The sequence below is a fragment of the Triticum urartu genome, chromosome 2 (genome assembly GCF_003073215.2).
Source record: "Triticum urartu cultivar G1812 chromosome 2, Tu2.1, whole genome shotgun sequence".
Lineage (NCBI taxonomy): Eukaryota > Viridiplantae > Streptophyta > Magnoliopsida > Poales > Poaceae > Triticum > Triticum urartu.
In genome coordinates this window covers 469,013,001-469,036,112 of record NC_053023.1, presented here as the reverse complement: position 1 = coordinate 469,036,112, position 23,112 = coordinate 469,013,001, and the positions used below count along the sequence as shown (strand labels likewise).

Below are 23,112 nucleotides of genomic sequence, written 5' to 3'. Positions count from 1 at the left end.
AAACACCACTCCTCCAGGACGGAGCGGAGTGCGCGGAGCGCCGGGTTAGCAGCTCCTAAATTACAATTACATGTCGCTCCGCTCCAGAGCGGAGAGGGGAGGGATTCCAAACAGACTCTCAGTCCTACAAATTCGTCTGTGTCATCAATCGTCGTTGGCTTTTCCTTTTCTTTGCAGGAGCATAAACTCCTGTAAGACTTGCGATTCCAGTACACAGGTCGATGCAGAGGCGACATCCATTTCGGTTAGGTTCTTGTGAGTGCGGCATATAGGCCAGCGTTGAATTTTTTTAATTTAGTTCACAGTTGCTGTTTCTTCGTCATTCCACTAATTGTCACCGCTCCATGTCCTGGCTTCACGGCGGCGGCATTAAATATTCAACAGAATCTGTTAACCGTTGAGATGTGATCGACACCCGATACAGGGATCGCTTGCCATCTATTCGCACCGCACCAGGGTTTCAGAATGGCATTCAAGACCGATCCGTCCCGACGTGATCTCGCCACCAAACCAAATGCAAACCGTTGGAGAAAACATAAACACCTTCGTCCTGGTCGGACGCAGCGGCCACAGCTCCACTACTTCCTCTCCGGCATCTACTTAAGAACTGCAAAGGTTTTTCTTCCGACAAAGAATTGCAAAGGTGAGCTTACTTCTTCTTCTTCTGCAAAGGTGAGCTTACTTCTGTAGCCCTTTCCCCTTCTGCTTTGCTGAATCCAGAACCAAGAGAGACATGACGCTGGATGGTGGGCGCAGCCGTTCCTGAGCCGAGGTGTATCTTGATGTGCAGAAGATGCCGACGTTGTGCATCACGGTGGACATGGGGTGCAGCCGCTGCACTGCCAAGATCCAGAGGGTCCTGTCCACCATCCAGGACCGAGGCAAGTTTGTCATCGAGAAGATCGTGTACGAGGATAACAGGGTGCTCGTGTCGGGGCCCTTCGACGCCGACAAGCTGACATGCAAGCTCTGGTGCAAGGCCAGCAACGTCATCAAGAACATTGAGGTCGTCAAGCCGCCGGTGGTAGCCAAGCCGAAGGACGACCCTCCCAAGCCAGCCCCGTGCAACCAGCTGGTGCCGTACGCGTATCCGCTGCCGTACCCGCTGCCGTACCCATCGGCGTGCCCGTGTGGCTGCGCTACGTCGTACTGCGAGTGCCACTCCAAGCCACCTCCTCCGGCACCGGCGCCGGCGCCCACGTGCCAGTGCCCGGCGTGGTCATCTTGCCACTGCCACACCTACCCGCCGTACCAGCAGCCCATGCCCATGCCGTGCACGCCGATGGTCATCTGCGAGGAGAGCCCGCCCGCCTGCACCGTCATGTAACTGCGACACGGTGTGCACCATCTCTTCGAAGCCTCCATGTATCCAGTCCATGAGTGATTTGTTTGTAATTCTTTCAATATATTTCCTTAAACGTCTTCGAGCTTAATGATTTCTGTCGAATAAGTGAGCGTTGTATATATGTTGCTTAAGGAATCAGGAATTCCCAAGCAGCCTAGAGCAATTTTCACCTTGTTCAAAGATCCTTTACTCTTAGAATTTGGAAATACAATGCCTTGTTTTACTTTTATATAAAGTGTAACGGATTTCTTTCACCACTTAAATTACAATGCCTACCTAGGCCGACTGATCTAAATTCGGAGAGCCTGAATCTGGAGGCTGTTGATCTTCATGGCATTGATTCTGACATCCCCGAGGAGGAGGTTAAGGCGGCCATTGATGCTATGACAGGTAACAAGGCCCCGGGACCTAACGGCTTCACGGTCATTTTTTTTGAGAGATGTTGGCACATCATTAAAGATGATGACATGGGTTATCGAACAGTTCAGTAACCTCCAAACGATAAACCTACACTGGCTTAACTCAACCAACATTGTGCTATTGCCAAAAAAGGATGGGGCGGAGTTGATTGGGGATTTCCGCCCCATTAGTCTTATCTATGCTACTGGTAAGATCATAGCCAAGGTGCTGGCACTCCGTCTTTCCCCATTGATGAACAACTTTGTCTTCAATAAACAAAGTGCTTTCAATAAGAGGAGAAGCATTCACGACAATTTCATGTATGTTAGAAATCTAGCAAGGCCGCTACATAAACACCTTCCCTTGTCTGCTCTTCAAGCTAGACATTCGGAAGGCCTTCGACTCGGTGCGATGATGGTACATCCTTGACCTGCTACGTCGTCTGGGCTTTCCGCACCGCTTCCAGGAGTGGCCGGCGGCTCTACTTTGCACTTCCTCTTCGTGCGTTCTTCTTAATGAAGTTGCCGTGCCTCCCATCTACCATGGCCGCAAGATTAGATAGGGGTACCCCCTCCCCCTTCTCTTTGTCCTGGCAATTGACCCACTTCAAGGGGTTCTGGACGCCTCTACGAGACACAACCTCTTGCACATGGTCAGAGGACGATGCCCAGCTGTTTGTACCTGACTTTACGTGAATGACGCGACGGTCTTTCTCACGTCGACAAAGGAGGATATACACAACCTTGCTATAATCTTAAATCATTCGCCGAGGTTACCGGTCTGGCCACCAGTTTCGAGAAGAGCTATGTGGTTGCCATCCGTTGCCGCCAGTTAGACCTTGATGAGATCCTCCATAGCATCCCTGCCGTTCGCACGTCCTTCCCATGAAGTATCTTGGGCTCCCCCTCTCCATCTGGCAACTGAAGACGGTGGATTTCCAACATCTTGAGGATAAGGTTGTTGCAAGACTGCCTCCCTCGCAAGGAAGAAACATTACCACGGATGAATGTTCAAACTGGTGAAGTCAGTGCTCACTTCTCAAGTCATCTACCACATCACACCACTTGTGATCCCCTCTAGTGTCCGACAAAGTGTTAACAAGATTGAGTGTGCCTTCCTGTGGTCAGATGGAGAGAAAACTACCAATGCGAAATGCAAATTCAACTGTGAAACCATCTGCCGCCCTATTGACCTTGGTGGACTCGGTATCCTGCATTTGGGAAAATTTGCGAGGGCTCTCCGCCTGCGATGGCCTTGGTTGGAATAGAAGGATACCACCAAACTGTGGGTGGGCCTCGGGAACCCGTGAAACGAGGTGTACATCGACCTTTTCTATGCCTCCACTGTCATTTCCGCCAGTAATGGAGGCAAGACGCCATTCTGGGATGCCCTATGGTTACAAGGGAAAAACCAAAGCATATCGCCCCCTCATTTTTGTCGCCGCCCATGGAAGAGGTGGGTGGTGCGGGATGCACTACGGGACCTTGCTTGGATGCGCAAGATCAGCAAGTCCACCAACCCTACGTTCAGCCATATTATCGAGTTTGTAAACCTCTTGATCAGACTAGAGTAGATCACTCTCCTTGAGGATGTTGACGATGACATATCATGGAAATTTGAGGCAAATGGAGAATACTCGCCTGCTTTCGCGTATAGGGCCTAATTCTTTGGGTCCACGTCGACTACCATGAACAAGACCATCTCGAAGGTTTGCCCCCCTCAAGTCAAGTTCTTCTCTTGGTTGGCGATGCAAAGCAGGAACTGGAGGGCTGACAAATTAGAAATAAGGGGTTGGAAAATTGTGGTCTTTGCACCCTTTGCAAGTGGGCCGGCCAATGAAACTTCCGTCCAACTGTTCTACAAATGCTGGTTCACGTTGAGGGTTCATCGGATGGTCAAGGAGTGATTCACTAGTGGAGAAATGGCTACCCACAACTTTAATTGTCAGCGCCCTTTCTAATCACAAATAGTGGTGGCGTTGGCATATTTGGTACAACACCTTTATATAGTTAGTGCTCACGTTGCTATTTTTCCAACACAACACAAATTTGTGGGCCCATTTGTACTGACCAGGCACAAGCTAATGCTGGCGTTGTATTTCAGTCAACACCGTAGGTAATTAGTTTAGTGCTGGTGTGCTACGCCACAAATAATTTTGAATCTTTTTTATTATTTTGAATCTTTTTATTATTTTGAATCATTTGTATATTTTTATTATTTTGTATCTTTTATTATTGTTTTGTATCTTTTATTATTATTTTGAATCTTTTATAATTTTGAGTCTTTTATTAATTTGAGTCTTTTTATTATTTTAAATCCTTTACAATTTTGAGTCCTTCATTAATCAGAATCTTCTATTATTTTGAGTCCTTTTCTTATTTTGAATTTTGAGGCTTTTTATTTTTTTGATGATTTAATTATTTTCCGGACGCGGGCCTATTCGGCCTAGCCCAACATTGCGTTCGACATGGCTGGGTCAAAACCTAGGGGGGGCGGGCCCCTCGCCCCACTCGACACCTCTTTATCTCGATCCCATTTTGTTCTCGCCGCCAACTTCTTCGACCCACTTTTGCCGACGGTGATTTCGACCAATTTCGGTGTGCTCCGGTGCTCTACTATTTCTTCTAGCCCCCCTATTGCTGACATAGATCTACACCTCCCCTCTCATGGCCATTGCATGAATTTTTTGTCTCTTTTTATTTGAACCCAAATGTTAAGGTTTCGACGATGACAACATGCAAGAGTTAGGCGATGGCGATGGAGATGCGGGCGGGTGATGACGCACATCAGCTCCTATCCTCGATGAGTATGTTACTTTCGATTTGTTTGCTTGAATCTTGGCACTATAAAAGATTAGCTAGGTTCATTCTAGTTTTAATTAATGGGCTTTGAGAGTGCCAAAAAATGGTTAGAAAAAATCGTTGATAGTGCCAAAATGTAAAATATGACATTGCCAAAATGTAAGCTTTGAATGTGCCAAACTAGAAACATTGAAAATGCTAAAATGTAAACCTTTACAATGCCAAGATGTAAGCTATGAATGCGCCAAATTGAAAACTTTTAGAGTGCCAAAATGTAAACTTTCATAGTGCCAAAATGTAAGCTATGAATGTGCCAAACTGAAAACTTTGACAATGCCAAAATGTAAGCTATGAGTGACAAAATGTAAACTTTGCCAGTGCCAAACTAGTGTTGATCCAGGTCATGTATTCCTTCAGTTGCATTCATATACTCTAGTTCATACTAGGCTTAAGTAGTGTTGATTGGTAATGTAGTGTTGAAGACTTGATATAATATGCAGAAAATTGCTAGTGTTTTGGGTTTGATTCATATGACTAGTAAATAGGTACTACACTTGATCTTTGTCAATGAAAGAGCATGTCAATTGAGTAAAAAATGCCATGGTATATTGAATTTGCCATGAAATGTATAGTAAAAATGTCGTTATGTGATATACACTTGTAAAACTGCCATGTGAGGTTAATTCCTTATCATATGTTGTCATAGTTTAGTTGGTCCTAGCTGTAGTTTTCATGGATGACTTATTATTTTGTAGTTGGCACCGATGAGTACATTCAATAGCCACTGTAGGTCTTCTTGTAACTTCGCAGCGTATGCCGACGGAGGCGATGCAAGCAGCAACTGAGTAAGATTCCAAACACATCCATGACCATTGCAAACACAAGCATATCTAACCATTCATGATGATTGCAAACACATGCATATCTAGCAATTTCAAACACTGGACTTGGTAGGGATACATACCAATTTCGACACCCATCGAGGAAAAGGTGTATGATGTGGACATGCTCAACCGTCAACTTCTAGAGTCTCGTGAAAGTACCATCTAGGCCCTGAAGGAGATGAATGTTTCACTAAAGGCAGAGAGGGATCAACTAATCGATGAGAAGGCTAATCTATTCAATAAGACTTAGGCTGAAGGAGCAGAGGGATCAGCTGATCGAGGAGAGAGGTCAGCTAAAGAAGGAGAGAAAGGTCCTCATGGCCGAGAGAAATGAGCTTAAAATGGAGAAAGCTCATTTTAGAAAAGAGGGAGAAAAAATAGGTACAAGATTCGACAGATGGAGGCAATCCTTGATCAAGAACTGTGATCGACCGCCTAGGCTATGGATGTTGTAGTTTATAAGTTGAACAGCTTGTTAAGTTTAATTACTTTAGTTCTTGAATTGCTAAATATTATGTAGTTTGTTGAGTTTATGAGTTCCTATCTAGTTTGTTAAGTTGAACTTGTTGATGCACCAATATATATTAAATTAATTGATGGATTACGCAGCTGTATATCTTTTTTATAAACGAAAAATCTTATTGGTGGCATGGCGCCAACAAGGCATGTTTGTGGTAACATATATTTACCGTTAGTGTGACATGCCATTAGCACAACCGTTAGTGTGACATGCCATTAGCACAAAAATACTGCTGACGCTGCTCCAACACCACCAGTAAATTTCATCACTGGCGCCATATTGGGGGCACTGGTACCCAACGCCAGCAAGGCCAGTTTTGCCATGTCATAGCTAGGCTTTTATGAACTAGTGGTTGGGCCTAGGTACGCTCAAGATTAATAGATGGGCGACGGAAGGCAACACGAAGAGTTGGTAGACCAATATGTTCAAGCCCAATACTGCAAACTGATAACCCCCAAGTATAGGGGATCGCAACAGTTTTCGAGGGTAGAGTATTCAACCCAAATTTATTGATTCGATACAAGGGGAGCCAAAGAATATTCTCAAGTATTAGCAGCTAAGTTGTCAATTCAACCACACCTGGAAACTTAATATCTGCAGCATGGTATTTAGTAGCAAAGTAATATGATAATAGTGGTAACGGTAGCAAAAATAATATTTTTGGGTTTTATAGTGATTGTAATAGTAGCAACGGAAAAGTAAATAAGCGAAGAACAATATATGAAAAGCTCGTAGGCAATGAATCAGTGATGGATAATTATGTCGGATGCGATCAATCATGCAACAATTATAACATAGGGTGACACAGAACTAGCTCCAATTCCTCAATGTAATGTAGGCATGTATTCCGAATATAGTCATACGTGCTTATAGAAAAGAACTTGCATGACATCTTTTGTCCTACCCTCCCGTGGCAGCTGGGTCCTATTGGAAACTAAGGGATATTAAGGCCTCCTTTTAATAGAGTACCGGGCCAAAGCATTAACACAAAGTGAATACATGAACTCCTCAAACTACGGTCATCACCGGTAAGTATCCTAATTATTGTCACTTCGGGGTTAACGGATCATAACACATAATAGGTGACCATAGACTTGCAAGATAGGATCAAGAACTCTCATATATTCATGAAAACATAATAGGTTCAGATCTAAAATCATGGCACTCGGGCCCTAGTGACAAGCATTAAGCATAGCAAAGTCATAGCAACATCAATATCAGAACATAGTGGATACTAGGGATCAAACGCTAACAAAACTAACTTGATTACATGATAAATCTCATCCAACCCATCACCGTCCAGCGAGCCTACGATGAAATTACTCACTCATAGCGGTGAGCATCATGAAATTGGTGATGGAGGAAGGTTGATGATGACGATGGCGACGGATTCCCGTCATCGGAGCCCCGAACGGACTCCAGATCAGCCCTCCCGAGAGATATTAGGGCTTGGCGGCGGCTCTGTATCGTAAAACACGATGAATCCTTCTCTCTGATTTTTTTCTCCCCGAACACGAATATATGGAGTTGGAGTTGAGGTCGGTGGAGCGTCAGGGGGCCCATGAGGCAGGGGGAGCGCCCAGGGGGTAGGCGCGCCCCCACCCTCATGGACAGGGTGTGGGCCCCCTGACATGGATTCTTCTTCCAGTATTTTTTATATATTCCAAAAATAATCTCCGTTGATTTTCAAGTCATTCCGAGAACTTTTATTTCTGCACAAAAATAACACCATGGCAATTCTGCTAAAAACAACATTAGTCCGGGTTAGTTCCATTTAAATAATGCAAATTAGAGTCCAAATCAAGGGCAAAAGTGTTTTGAAAAGTAGATACGACAGAGACATATCAACTCCCCAAGCTTAAACCTTTGCTTGTCCTCAAGCAATTCAGTTGATAAACTGAAAGTGATAAAGAAAAAATTTTACAAACTCTATTTGCTCTTGTTGTTGTAAATATGTAAAGCCATCATTCAAGTTTTCAGCAAAAATTATGAACTAACCATATTCACAATAACATTTAGGTCTCATGTTTACTCATATCAATGGCATAATCAACTAGCGAGCAATAATAACAAATCTCAGATGACAACACTTTCTCAAAACAACCATAATATGATATAACAAGATGGTATCTCGCTAGCCCTTTCTGAGACCGCAAAACATAAATGCAGAGCACCTTTAAAGATCAATGACTGACTAGACATTGTAATTCATGGTAAAAGAGATCCAGTCAAGTCATACTCAATGTAAACTAATAGTAATGGATGCGGATGACAATGGTGCTCTCCAACTGGTGCTTTTTAATAAGAGGATGATGACTCAACATAAAAGTAAATGGATAGGCCCTTCGCAGAGGGAAGCAGGGATTTGTAGAGGTGCAAGAGCTCGATTATGAAATAGAGATGAATAATATTTTGAGCGGTATACTTCCATTGTCAACATAACAACCGAGAGATCTCGATATCTTCCATGCTACACACATTATAGTCGGTTCCCAAGCAGAATTGTAAAGTTTATACTCCCCACCACCAACAAGCATCAATCCATGGCTTGCCCGAAACAACGGGTGCCTCCAACTAACAACAATCCTGGGGGATTTTTTTTTGCAATTATTTTGATTTGATTTGAGCATGGGACTGGGCATCCCGGTGACCAACCATTTTCTCATGAATGAGGAGCGGAGTCCACTCCTCTTGAGAATAACCCGCCTAGCATGGAGGATACAGACAGCCCTAGTTGATACATTGTAACACCCACAACACGGCTATATCTCCCACGTGTCGGGGCACGACTTAGAGGCATAGCCTCATGGTAGGCATGTCGCAAGAGGGCTAATCTTTACACATCCCATGTACTAAATAAGAAAGGGATAAAGAGTTGGCTTACAATCACCACTTCACACAATATATAAATATAACATACATCATCCATAATACAATCAAGGTCCGACTACGGAACCAAAAAAAGAAAGACAACCCCAAATGCTAGATCCCCGATCGCCCCAACTAGGCTCCACTACTGATCATCCGGAAAAGAAACATAGTAATGGCCCGAATCCTCGTCGAACTCCCACTTGAGTTCGGTTGCGTCACCTGCACTGGTATCATCGGCACCTGCAACTATTTGGAAGTATCTGTGAGCCACGAGGACTCAGCAATCTCACACCCGCGAGATCAAGACTATTTAAGCTTATGGGTAGGAAAGGGGTAATGTGGTGGAGCTGCAGCAAGCACTAGCATATATGGTGGCTAACTTACGCAAATAAGAGCGAGAAGAGAAGCAACGCAACGGGCGAGAAGCTAGAAGTGATCAAGAAGTAATCCTGAAACAACTTACGTTCAAACATAACACAAGAACCATGTTCACTTCCCGGACTCCACCGGAAAGAGACCATCACGGCTACACACGCGGTTGATTCATTTTAATTAAGTTAAGTGTCAAGTTCTCTACAACCGGACATTAACAAATTCCCATCTACCACATAACCGCGGGCACGGCTTTCGAAAGTTCAAAACCCTATAGGCGTGTCCTAACTTAGCCCATCACAAGCTCTCAAGGTCAACGAAGGATATTCCTTCTCCCAGGAAGACCCGATCAGACTCAGAATCCCGGTTACAAGACATTTCGACAATGGTAAAACAAGACCAACAAAGCCACCCGATGTGCCGACATCCTGATAGGAGCTGCACATATCTCGTTCTCAGGGCAACACCGGATTGTCCAAACTTCCGGTAGGCCAGCCCAGAGTTTCCCCTAGTGGCCACCGGCGGCTGACAGGTTCGGACCAACACTTAGACAAGCACTGGCCCCGAGGGGGGGTTAAAATAAAGATGACCCTTGAGTCTGCAGAACCCAAGGGAAGGTGATAGGTTGTTAGGAAAATGCAAAACCATGGTTGGGCCTTGCTGGAGGAGTTTTTTTCAAAGCAAACTGTCAAGGGGTTCCCATAACACCCAACCGCGTAAGGGACGCAAAATCAAGGAACATAACACCGGTATGACAGAAACTAGGGCGGCAAGAGTGGAACAAAACACCAGGCATAAGGCCTAGCCTTCCACCCTTTACCAAGTATATATATGCATTAAAGTAAACAAGATATAATAATGATATCCCAACAAAATCCATGTTCCAACATGGAACAAACTCCATCTTCACCTGCAACTAGCAGCAGTATAAGAGGGCTAAGCAAAAGCGGTAACATAGCCAAACAACGGTTTTCTAGGAAAGTTGGGTTAGAGGCTTGACATGGCAATATGGGAGGCATGATAAAGAAAGTGGTAGGTATCGCGGCATAGAAATAGAGCGAGCAGCTAGCAAGCAAAGATAGAAGTGATTTCGAGGGTATGGTCATCTTGCCTGCAAAATTCTCAGAGTTGACGAAAGCTTGATCCTCATTAGCGTACTCAACAGGTTCCTCGATCATGTACTCGTCTCCCGGCTCTACCCAAGGCAAGAACACAAGAAAAAGGACCAACAATCAATCACAGTGAAATGCACAAGCAACATGATGCAAACACATGGCATGACATGCGGGATGTGATTTGCAATGCATATGCGTGCTTCGGAAGGGAAAGACTGAACCAGGAATCAACTTGGCAAACCAAGTGTGCCGCTAGAAAGATAAGATGATTTCGGTCGAAATTGATATAAAGAACACCGGAAACGGAGGCACGGTTTGCAAATGGCTAGCACAACAAGAATGGCACAATTCTGCGATTAACAGCACGATGCCATCTAGAATGCAACAAGATACTAATCTACTACACTCCAACATAGCAACAAAGCATATGGCAGTGATCTACTCAAGATACTTGACAAAACATGAACACTGAGCTATGGCTAAATCATACAAGAGCAGGTTCAAACAAGCATGGCAAAAGTGCAAAAGATATCAGCATCACAGACTTAGTGAAAATACTAACATGTCAGGAATAACATCAGGAAGCCATGCTTAGAGCAAGCAAACAGCATGCTACAGGAACATATCATAGCAAGCAAAGGCATGGCATGAATCTAATAAATTCGTAGAACAAAAGTCCCTTACTGATCATGAGCCAAAAAGGCACAGAAGATATGATGGCACCCATGTAAACACAGCAAGTTTTATTAACAGTTTCAGACTTAGCAGAAAACAGAGCATGGCATAAACAGAATTATGAAGGCATCTTTGTGAGCTCAAAACACTCACCACAAAGCCTTGCATTACAAACTAAGCATAGCAATAGCAAGAATACATGTTCATGAAGCTAACCATGGCAAGAGCAAGTTCATAGCATGCATGGCTCACTAACAACAACCATGGCAAAATTGATTAACATGTAAACAATCCGCCAGGAACATTTTATAGCAAAAGTAGAGCAAGATTAAGACATGCTAGGGCACTCCATAATTGCAAACAGGGGCACAGATGGATAGAGAATAACCATATGTCCAAAACATCCTTACTTAAGATACTCAAACAAAGCATGGATCTCACTGTAGCATCATGTTTACATAGCATAAAAATAACAGCAGGCACAAGACTTAGCAAAATCCTAAGTCCCTGAAATCTACAAGATCACGAAGGCTACTTTGCATGCTTGTGCTAGTCACCACCAAGATCACAAAAAATACATGGCAAGCACCCCTGTAAATATGGCATGGCATAGATCAAAACTCATGTAGAGCTCATGCCCATATGAAGCACACAACAAAAGTGACAAAAATGACAAATCCTCATACTCTGATAAGTAACAGCACATAAAAATTTATAGCACTCTTGCATCAATGATTAGGGCGTCAAGATGGACTCCAACAAGCATGTCACGATGGGATGAAATGAAGAGCACATCATGATTAACATTTTGATATATCATGCGCATAAAATGGAGCTACGGTCATGGTGTTATGATGCAATGAACAGGGCATGAAAAATAGCACAGAAAAGGACTTAGACGAAATTAGACCTCGAGGGGGAAAAAGTCAACGGCAGCGGATCTCGCCGGGGTCTCACCGGAGATGGCCAGAGAAGGTCGGGGAAGCCGGATCCGGGGCTCCCTCGGCCGGATCTCGCTGGATCCAGGCTGGAGCATGACCAGGAGGCAACGGACGGCGAGGTAGAAGCGCGGGGCGGCACCATGCCGGGGTGGCGGAGCAGGCGCGGGTCGCCGGTGGCGCGGGGCATGCGGGCGGCGCGCGAGGCGGCGGTTGGCGGTGGCGAGCAGGGAAAAGGCGACGGTGGCGCAAGGCTGCGGCGGGCGGAGGCGTGCCACGCGGTCGGGCGGGGCCGGTGCCGAGCGATGGCGCAAGGGCGGCGGCGGCCGGCGCCGAATGGTGAGGCGGCGGAGGCGCGAGGAGGCGGCGCAGGGGAGACCCGGGCGGCGGAGCGCGGGGGCCGATCCGGGCTTTGGCGGCGGCGGTTCAGGCCCGTGTGGGCCCGCGATGGGCTCCATGGGCCGGCGGCACAGGGACGGTGGTGGAGGACAGGTGGCGGCTCCGGATTCGCTGAGGGGGCTATGCGGCATGTCCGTCGGTGGGAGGAGCAAGAAGCTAGGGTTTTAGACTATGAATTTGGACGAGGTGCACATATTTATAGGTTGGAGGAGGTAGGAGTGTCCAAATGAGGTGTAGTTTTCGACCACGCGATTGTGATCCGATGACGGAGGACATGGGAGTGGTTTGGAAGGGTTATTGGGCCGTTTTGGAGGGGTGTTGGGCTGCAACACACACAAGGCCTTTACGATACCCCGGTTAACCGTTGGAGTATCAAATGGACTCCAAATGGAACGAAACTTGACAGGCGGTCTACCGGTGGTGTACCAAGGTCTCTTGAAAAATCTCGGTCCATTCCGAGAATGTTTAACACCCACTCACGAAAAGAGACAAAAGGGAAACGCCGTGCACGTGGGAGTGTCGGATTGCAAAATGGACAACGAGGAAAATGCTCAGATGCATGAGACGAACACGAATGCAAATGCGATGCACATGATGACATGATATGAGATGCATGACATGAACAAAAGCAAAACAAAGGCAAAAACCCAACCATGAAGGGAATCTCATATCGCATCTCCAGAAAAGGCAAGAGTAGGAGTTACAAATATGGAAAGTTGTATCCGAGGCGTTACATACATGAGCTATTCGAGCATACAAAACAGAATGTTTATTTGAAGGTTTAGAGTTTGGCACATACAAATTTACTTGGAACGGCAGGGAGACACTGTATATAGGAAGGTATGGTGGACTCATATGGAATAACTTTGGGGTTTATGGAGTTGGATGCACAAGCAGTGTTCCTGCTTTGTATAAGTGAAGGCTAGAAAGAGACTGGGAAGCGACCAGCTAGAGAGCGACAACAGTCATGAACATGCATTAAAATTAATCAACACCGAATGCAAGCATGAGTAGGATATAATGCACCATGAACATAAATATCGTAGAGGCTATGTTGATTTTGTTTCAACTACATGCGTGAAAATGTGCCAAGTCAAGCCACTCGAATCGTTCAAAGGAGGATACCACCCTATCATACCACATCATAACCATTTTAATAGCATGTTGGCACGCAAGGTAAACCATTATAAACTCCTAGCTAATTAAGCATGGCATAAGAAACTACAATCTCTAATTGTCATTGCAAACATGTTTCCTTCATAATAGGCTGAATTAGGAACGATGAACTAATCATATTTACAAAAACAAGATAGGTCGAGTTCATACCAGCTTTTCTCATCTCAATCAGTTCATCATATATTGTCATTATTGCCTTTCACTTGCACGACCGAATAGTGTGGATAATAATAATAGTGCACGTGTGGACTAAGCTGGAATTTGCAAGCATTCAATTCAAGAGAGAAGACAAAGGTAATTCTCTGTTAGATCTACAATAATGCATATAAGAGCCACTCAACATTTTCATTATGGTCTTCTCCTCTCGACCCCCAAAGAAAAGAAATAAAACAAAACTATTTACACGGGAAAGCTCCCAACAAGCAAAAGAAGAACGAGAAATCTTTTTGGGTTTTCTTTTAATTACTACCACTACAGGCAAGGAAAGTAAACTAGTTAAAAGCTACAACTAATTTTTTTGTTTTTTCTTAAGGTTTTTCAAACACACAAGAAGAAAGCTTAAAAAGAAAATAAACTAGCATGTATGATACAATGAAAAAGTATGAGCACTGACAACTGGCATGAGTGTGTGAACATGAATGTAATGTCGGTGAGAAATACGTACTCCCCTAAGCTTAGGCTTTTGGCCTAAGTTGGTCTATGCCCATGGATGGCTTGGTGAATATCCGAAGTTGAAGCTGGGGTCGTACTGAGATGCATCAGCTACTTCCTGGAGAGCTGCATCTTGGAGGCGGGCTGCCTCCGTCCTCCTCTCGTACTTGTACGCCTCCTCCCTGGTTATAACATATCTCTTTTTTGCCTGAAAGTCAAAGAAAGCAGGAGCAGGGAGAGTGATGTGATAGGTGCGTTGTCTGTCAAAGATTAGTCAGTACTGGAGGGACTGATTGTTCCTCTCAGCGAACTGATGATGAACCATAGCATCATAATCTAAATAAGCAGGAGGCAACTCAATATCATATCCACGAATGGGTATCTCAAGAAAATCAGCTAAACGGGTTGCATAAATTCCACCAAAGAAATCTCCATTAATTTTATTATTATGCAACCTACATGCAACAATGGCCCCCAAGTTATATTGTCTATCTCCTAATACAGCACTCTTGAGAACACTAAGATCTGGCACACACATGTGACATGCCTCATCCTTACCATTTATGCATCTACCTATAAAGAGAGCAAAATAATGTATAGCAGGAAAATGAATGCTCCCTATGGTAGCTTGGGTGATTTCCCTAGATTCCCCCACAGTGATACTAGCAAGAAAATCCTTATATTCAGATTTACGAGGTTCACTAACATTACCCCACTGTGGGAGTTTACAAGCAGTATTAAAATCTTCTAAGTCCATGGTATAAGATTTATCATAAATATCAGACAGGACAGTTTGAGAATTGCGTGATGATGTAAATTCAAACCTTCTCACAAAGGAATCAGTGAGGTAGTAGTACTAATGGCACTTATCTGCCTCAAAGCTCTCAAGATCAGCGTTACGCAGATATGCGTGAAATTCCTCCTTGATTCCTGCTCGAACCATGAAGTTCTTTGACGGCCATTCACAAGGCCGCACTTGAGCCTCCCTTGGTAGTTCATTGTCTGGCTCGTGTATTGCGGGCATGGGTCCTTGTTTCCTTGAGGTACCACCATGGTACATTTTCCTAAGAATATTTCTTCCTCTGAAAAATTTCTGAAATTTTTAGTAATTCAAAAATAAAAGTGAACCAAACTCAACAAGATTGATAGTAACTACTCCTACAAGTGCCTAGAGGCTATATCATGCATTAAAACTACTTTTGACCACATAAATTTGACATGCAAGCTCAAGAACAGGGTCACCTAAGCAGCAAAAATTTGCAACAAATAAAGCACTAGAACAAAAACTAATTGGACCATTGGAGGAGTCACATACCGAAGAACAATCCCCCAAAGCAGTTTTGTGAGAGGAACTTTGAGCAAGGAGATCGAAAATGGCAGCAAGATGAGCAAGAACTCGGGTTTGAACTGGCTAGTGATTTTTTCTGGAGCAAGACGAAGTGTGTGGGTGGAAGGATAAGTGGAGGGGACCCATGTGGGGTCCACGAGGCAGGGGCGCGCCCAGGGGGGTGGGCGCGCCCTCCACCCTCATGGGCACGTGGCTGCTCCCCCTGCTGTGTTCTTAGTGCCTAAAATCCTCAAATATTCTAGAAAAAATATATTTCATTTTCAGGGCATTTGGAGAACTTTTATTTCTGGGGTATTTTTTATTGCAAGGATAATTCAGAAAACAGACAGAATATACTATTTTTGCTTTATTTAATCTAAATAACAGAAAATAAAAAGAGGGTACAAAGAGTTGTGTTTTCTGACTTCATCCATCTCATGCTCATCAAAAGGAATCCACTAACAAGGTTGATCAAGTCTTGTTAACAAACTCATTCCGAATCGCATGAAACCGGAGAAATTTCGAATAACACTAGGTTACCTCAACCGGATATGCACATCCCCAACAATAAGAATATCATATTTCTTCTTAACAGTAGGAAGAGGAAATTCAAAACCTCCAATAGTAATAGTTGAAAATTTTCCAATAGAATTGATACTGTGGACTTGAGGTTGTTTCCTAGAAAGTGTACCGTATGCTCATTACCATTAACATGAAAAGTGACATTGCCTTTGTTGCAATCAATAACATCCCCTGTAGTATTCAAAAAGGGTCTTCCAAGAATAATGGACATACTATCATCCTCGGGAATATCAAGAATAACGAAGTCCATTAAAAGAGTAACATTTGCAACCACAACATGCACATCCTCACAAATACCGACATGTATAGCAGTTGATTTATCAGCCATTTGTAAAGATATTTTAGTAGGTGTCAACTTATTCAATTCAAGTCTACGATATAAAGAGAGAGGCATAACACTAACACCGGCTCCAAGATCACATAAAGCAGTTTTAACATAGTTTCTTTTAATCGAGCATGGTATAGTTGGTACACCGGGATCTCCAAGTTTCTTTGGTATTCCAACCTTAAAAGTGTAATTAGCAAGCATGGTGGAAATTTCAGCTTTCGGTATTTTTATTTTATTAGTAACAATATCTTTCATGTAATTAGAATAAGGATTCATTTTAAGCATATCAGTCAAACGCATACGCAAAAAGATAGGTCTAATCATTTCAGCAAAGCGCCCAAAATCCTCATCATCCTTTTTCTTGGATGGTTTAGGAGGAAAAGGCATGGGTTTTTGAACCCATGGTTCTTTTTATTTACCGTGTTTCCTAGCAACGAAGTCTCTCTTATCATAACGTTGATTCTTTGATTGTGGGTTATCAAGATCAACAACAGGTTCAATTTCTACATCATTATTATTGCTAGGTTGAGCATCAACATGAACATCATCATTAACATTATCACTAGGTTCATGATCATTACCAGATTGTGTTTCAGCATCAGAATATCATTGGGATTCTCAGGTGTGTCAACAACAAGTTCACTAGAAGCATGCAAAGTCCTATCATTTTTCTTTTTCTTCCTCTTAGAAGGACTAGGTGTATCAACATTAGTTCTCTGAGAATCTTGCTCAATTCTCTTAGGATGACCCTCAGGATACAAAGGTTCCTGAGTCATTTTACCCCCTCTAGTCATAACTCTAACAACATTATCATTTTTCTTATTATTTAATTCATTGAGCAAATCATTCTGAGCCTTAAGTACTTGTTCTACTTGAGTGGTAACCATAGAAGCATGTTTACTAATAAGTTTAAGTTCACCTTTTAACTCTAGACATATAATCACTCAAGTGTTCAAGCATATCAGCATTGTGTTTCAATTGTCTACCAACATAAGCATTGAAGTTTTCTTGCTTAACCATAAAGTCATCAAACTCCTCCAAGCATTGGCTAGCAAACTTAGTAAATGGGATTTCACATTTATCAAATATATATAGAGAATTTATCTTTACTACCTGTGTCAGGTTATCAAGACCATGTATTTCTTAAATAGGTTGTAAATTCTTAACATCTTCAGCTTTAATACCTTTTTCTTTCATAGATTTCTTTGCCTCTTGCATATCTTCAGGATTAGAAATAGAATACCCCTTTTCTTTGGAGTTGGCTTAGGTGTTGGTTCTGGAAGTGTCCAATTATTTTCATCTGTCAACATATTATTCAATAGAAATTCAGCTTGATCAACAGTTCTTTCCCTGAAAACACAACCAACACAACTATCCAGGTGGTCTCTGGAAGTATCGGTTAGTCCATTATAAAAGATATCAAGTATTTCATTTTTCTTGAGAGGATGATGAGGCAAAGCATTAAGTAATTGGAGAAGCCTCCCCCAAGCTTGTGGGAGACTCTCTTCTTCAATTTGCACAAAATTATATATTTCCCTTAAAGCAGCTTGTTTCTTATGAGCGGGGAAATATTTAGCAGAGAAGCAATAAATCATATCCTGGGGACTACGCACACAACCAGGATCAAGAGAATTAAACCATGTTTTAGCATCACCCTTTAATGAGAACGGAAATAACTTAAGGATAAAGTAATAGCAATTTTTCTCATCATGAGTAAAGAGGGTGGCTATATCAGTTAATTTAGTAAGATGTGCCACAACAGTTTCAGATTCATAACCATACAAAGGATCAGATTCAACCAAAGTAATTAACTCAGGGTCGATAGAGAAATCATAATCCTTATCAGTAATAAAGATAGGTGAAGTAGCAAAAGCAGGGTCATATTTCATTCTAGCATTCAAAGACTTTTCTTTAAGCTTAGCTAATAATTTCTTAAGATCAGATCTATCATTGCAAGCAAGAAAGTCTCTAGCAGTTTCTTCATCCATAACTTAACCCTCAGGAACAACAGGCAATTCATATCTAGGGGAGAATCTTCATCATCACTTTCATCAATATTATTAGTTTCAATAATTTCATTCCCTCTAACCCTAGCAAGTTGTTCATCAAGAAATCACCTAGTGGCATAGTAGTATCAAGCATAGAAGTATTTTCATCATAAATATCATGCAAAGCAGAAGTGGCATCATCAATAACATGCGACCTATCGGAATCAATAGCAGCAGTAGGCGTCACAAGTTTACTCAAAACAAAAGGTGAATCAAGTGTAGAGCTAGATGACAGTTCCTTACCTCCCTTCGTAGTTGAGGGAAAAATCTTGGTTCTTTGATCTTTCAAGTTCTTCATAGTGATAAGTAGATATAAATCCCAAGTGACTCAAAGAATAGAGCAATGCTCCCCGGCAACAGCGCCGGAAAATAGTCTTGATAACCCACAAGTATAGGGGATCGCAATAGTTTTCGAGGGTAGAGTATTCAACCCAAATTTATTGATTCGACACAGGGGGAGCCAAAGAATATTCTGAAGTATTAGCAGCTGAGTTGTCAATTCAACCACACCTAGAAACTTAATATCTACAGCAAGGTATTTAGTAGCAAAGTAATATGATAGTAGTGGTAACGGTAGCAAACGTAATATTTTTGGGTTTTATAGTGATTGTAATAGTAGCAACGGAAAAGTAAATAAGCGAAGAACAGTATATGAAAAACTCGCAGGCAATGGATCAGTGATGGATAATTATGTCGGATGCCATCAATCATGCAACAATTATAACATAGGGTGACACAGAACTAGCTCCAATTCCTCAATGTAATGTAGGCATGTATTCCGAATATAGTCATACGTGCTTATGGAAAAGAACTTGCATGACATCTTTTGTCCTACCCTCCCGTGGCAGTGGGGTCCTATTGGAAACTAAGGGATATTAAGGCCTCCTTTTAATTGAGTATCGGACCAGAGCATTAACACAAAGTGAATACATGAACTCCTCAAACTACGGTCATCACCGGTAAGTATCGCGATTATTGTCACTTCGGGGTTAATGGATCATAACACATAATAGGTGACTATAGACTTGCAAGATAGGATAAAAAACTCTGATATATTCATGAAAACATAATAGGTTCAGATCTGAAATCATGTCACTCGGGCCCTAGTGACAAGCATTAAGCATAGCAAAGTCATAGCAACATCAATCTCAGAACGTAGTGGATACTAGGGATCAAACCCTAACAAAACTAACTTGATTACATGATAAATCTCGTCCAACCCATCACCGTCCAGCGAGCTTACGATGGAATTACTCATGCACGGCGGTGAGCATCATGAAATTGGGGATGGAGGAAGGTTGATGATAACGATCGCGACGGATTCCCCTCTCCGGAGCCCTGAACGGACTCCAGATCAGCCCTCCTGAGAGAGATTAGGGCTTGGCAGCGGCTCCGTATCGTATAATGCAATGAATCCTTCTCTCTGATTTTTTTCTCCCGGAACACGAATATATGGAGTTGGAGTTGAGGTCGGTGGAGCGTCACGGGGCCGACAAGGCAGGGGGCGTGCCAGGGGGTAGGCGCGCCCCCACCCTCGTGGACAGGGTGTGGGCCCCCTGACATGGATTCTTCTTCTAGTATTTTTTATATATTCCAAAAATAATCTCCGTTGATTTTCAGGTGTCATTCCAAGAACTTTTATTTCTGCACAAAAATAACACCATGGCAATTCTGCTGAAAACATCGTTAGTCCGGGTTAGTTCCGTTCAAATCATGCAAGTTAGAGTCCAAAACAAGGGCAAAAGTGTTTGGAAAAGTAGATACGACGGAGACGTATCACAAACCAAAAGGCTATGGCTTCCCTAACAATGCTTGCCTCCTGGGTTATTCCGAGATGGTAGAGTGTTTCAAAAGAAATCCACGCCACCTTCTACATTCTTAAGCTCATCAAGGATGAGGCAAGGCTTTGCAGCACGACAAGAGCTAGGCATCTGAGCACCATTGTGCCACGAGAGTAGTCCCTCCTTTTTTGAGTTGGTGTTAGTGATGTATTTTCTCTCTCTCATGGGATATGATGTGGAGCCAGTGTGATGTACTTTGAATTCTTTCCATTTCTTAATTAATGAATAAGGCAAATATTTTGCCTCGGTTTCATTTTTTTTACAAAGTTAACAACCGAGACTAGTTAGCAGATTGGTATCATTGTTTTTTTTTAAATCACTACCAGGAATGTTGCGAAATCACACTATTTTTCCTATATATTTTTGAGAATCTCAAAATCATACTGATGACCAGACAATGCTACTTTGAGTGTAAATCTAACTAATAAGACCCATCTGTGAAGGGTTGAGGACCGGTGTGGCAGCCCATATCCCTATATGCGTATACGTAGGGCCCACCTTGTTGTTGTCATTTTGTTTCCCAAACTCTTTCTCTCCCAACCAGCCCTGCATTGCATTCTGCCTAGGGATAACCATTTTCTTTCTGGGAGCATATGCCTCGGGATGAATAGTCAATTCAAAACAAACAGTAAGTAAAATTTAAGAATTCTAATTATTTTGTGTGTAGATGTTCATGTTAGTGTAAGAAGTGTGATTTTCAATTTTCATGTGAAACAAGGTAGTAGTGCTTTTTTGGTGAAAAATTAATTAATTATAACATTTGATGTTCGACTTGCTTTTTTTATGCAAAGATCAAAATGCTTAAGCTTTCCACCTAAAATTTTGCAGGTAGCAATTGAGTGTGACAAGGAAGTCTATTTTTTTGTGATATTTACAAAATAAAATTTGTGTGCAAGAGCATATGCTCCTAAGAGCTGAACTAGATTTCTGCACCTATCTATAGGTTATTTATTCAATGTAGTCAAAGGCCGATCATACTCTGCACCCTTAGTTAGCAACTGATACGCTCGCATGAAGGCCTTCGCGTAAAGAAAAAAATAGATGCCCTATGTCATCATTGAGGGAGTCCTGGATTAGGGGTGTCCGGATGGCTAGACTATACCTTCAGCCGGACTCCTGGACTATGAAGATACAAGATTGAAGACTTCGTCCCATGTCCGGGAGGGACTTTCCTTGGCGTGGAAGGCAAGCTTGGTGATACGGATATTTAGAACTCCTACCATTGTAACCGACTTTGTGTAACCCTAACCCTCTCCAGTCACTACTAGGGAAAAGCCTATACACAGAATTTTACCAGTAGCGCTGTACAAAATCAAGCACTGCTGCTACTTAGTAGTAGCACGCGTAAATAAAATCGCGCTACTGCTATGACTTTAGCAGTAGCGCGTACTAGCGAAAAGCGCTGCTGCTACGTTTGAACTGGGCGCACATGGCTAGCCCAACCTAGCAGTAGCGCGTATAATGGCCCAACGCTACTGCTAATCGCTATAGCTGCAGCGTGTATTCCAGAATGCGCTGTAGCTAATGTAGGAGCAGCACCCTTTCTGGAACGTGCTACTGGTACTTCTAACTTAACCACGTGGTTCGTCCTTCCCCACGGCCACTTCATCCCCCAAATCAACTCCACTCTCGTCGCCGCTCGGCCGCCGCGCGCTCTCCCCACGCCACCCCCGACCCCAGATTCAACGTCGGCCCCGCCCCCGACCTCAACGCCGCCCGGGACGCCGCCCCGACCCCGACCTCAACGCCGCCCCGGATGCCGCCCCCGCCCCCCCGACCTCAACGCCGCCCCGGAGCCCCGACCATGACCTCGACGCCGCCTGCCCCTCCCTCGTCGCAGGCACCCGAGGTGAGCACGCCTGCTCCTCCCTCTCCCCTACCTCTGCCTAGGGTTTCTACCTCCATCAAATTAGTTAGGGTGGAAACGAATCGGATGCGGATGCAGCTCAAATGTGTTAGGGTTCATGTAAGGGTGGAAACGAATCAAATTTCTAAGATGAATCATAAAACGAGTAAAATTTGACCACTTATTTCACTTTATAGTTGGAACTAGTTAGTAAGAACTAGGTACTAATTAGGTACTAGAATATTTTTATTTATAGTAAGTTTATTTTTAGTAAGAACTAGTTGAATTAATAGAACTAGTTAGTAAGAACTTCTTGCTATTTTTTTAGTTAAAGCAATTTTCCCGCATCGACGTGGACGATGCCTATCCCGCATCCTCGTCGTCGAGTCGGCGGACGACAACACCTGCTTGACCAGATGGGCCATGTCCGGGACTGGGCTCCGCCGGGGTGGTACTGGGAGGCGCTACCTACCGGGGGTGTAGGTTGGTGAGGAGCCAGCCTGTTGTTGACCCGAACCTTCTTTGGTGGCGGTCGCGTGGGCCAGGGACGGTCCAGAGGCTCGAGGACTCCGCGGAGGTGGTGCGTCACCGTGTCAGTGAGGAGGACGCGCACGTCCGTCGCTACTTGTTTGCGTTGGAGCACAGGTTCTCCAATACCTGGCAGGTTCTCTAGGGATCTCACTGGAGCTATGATCCCGTGATGGTTCCTTCTCTGTGGGTGTCCACCGCCCGCGCCGATACCCGTCGTGTGCTGGGGTTTTAGTTGTACTAGTGATGTTATATGTATGACACTATTCGGGATGTATTAGTGATAATATTCGACGATGTACGGATGCATGAGATGATTTACTTTTGCTTATTGAATGCATGCTAATTTGAGTCTTATAAGATATTTTGAAATGTATATCTTGTGTTGCTCAATATCCAAGTGGCCGGTCATGTTTGCAGGTTACACCTCCGAGTGGCCTATGTTTTGCCGAAGTGTTGATTCATT

At 43.5% G+C, this 23,112-nt stretch overlaps 1 protein-coding gene across 7 annotated transcripts; it reads left to right on the top strand.

Annotated features, from left to right (window-relative positions):
- Nucleotides 1-441: 441 nt before the first annotated feature.
- Nucleotides 442-1,534, top strand: LOC125537950 (protein PYRICULARIA ORYZAE RESISTANCE 21-like). 7 transcript variants are annotated; one of them, XM_048701267.1, is made up of 2 exons: nucleotides 442-615; nucleotides 721-1,534. In XM_048701267.1, exon 2 carries the CDS (start codon nucleotides 794-796, stop codon nucleotides 1,325-1,327), a length of 534 nt encoding a protein of 177 aa, XP_048557224.1. In that variant the 5' UTR covers nucleotides 442-615; nucleotides 721-793; the 3' UTR covers nucleotides 1,328-1,534. The 7 variants fall into 7 exon arrangements, with proteins under 7 accessions (XP_048557224.1, XP_048557222.1, XP_048557221.1 ...); XM_048701265.1 differs by having other exon boundaries at nucleotides 451-672; nucleotides 794-1,534; XM_048701264.1 differs by having other exon boundaries at nucleotides 451-672; nucleotides 791-1,534.
- Nucleotides 1,535-23,112: the final 21,578 nt, after the last annotated feature.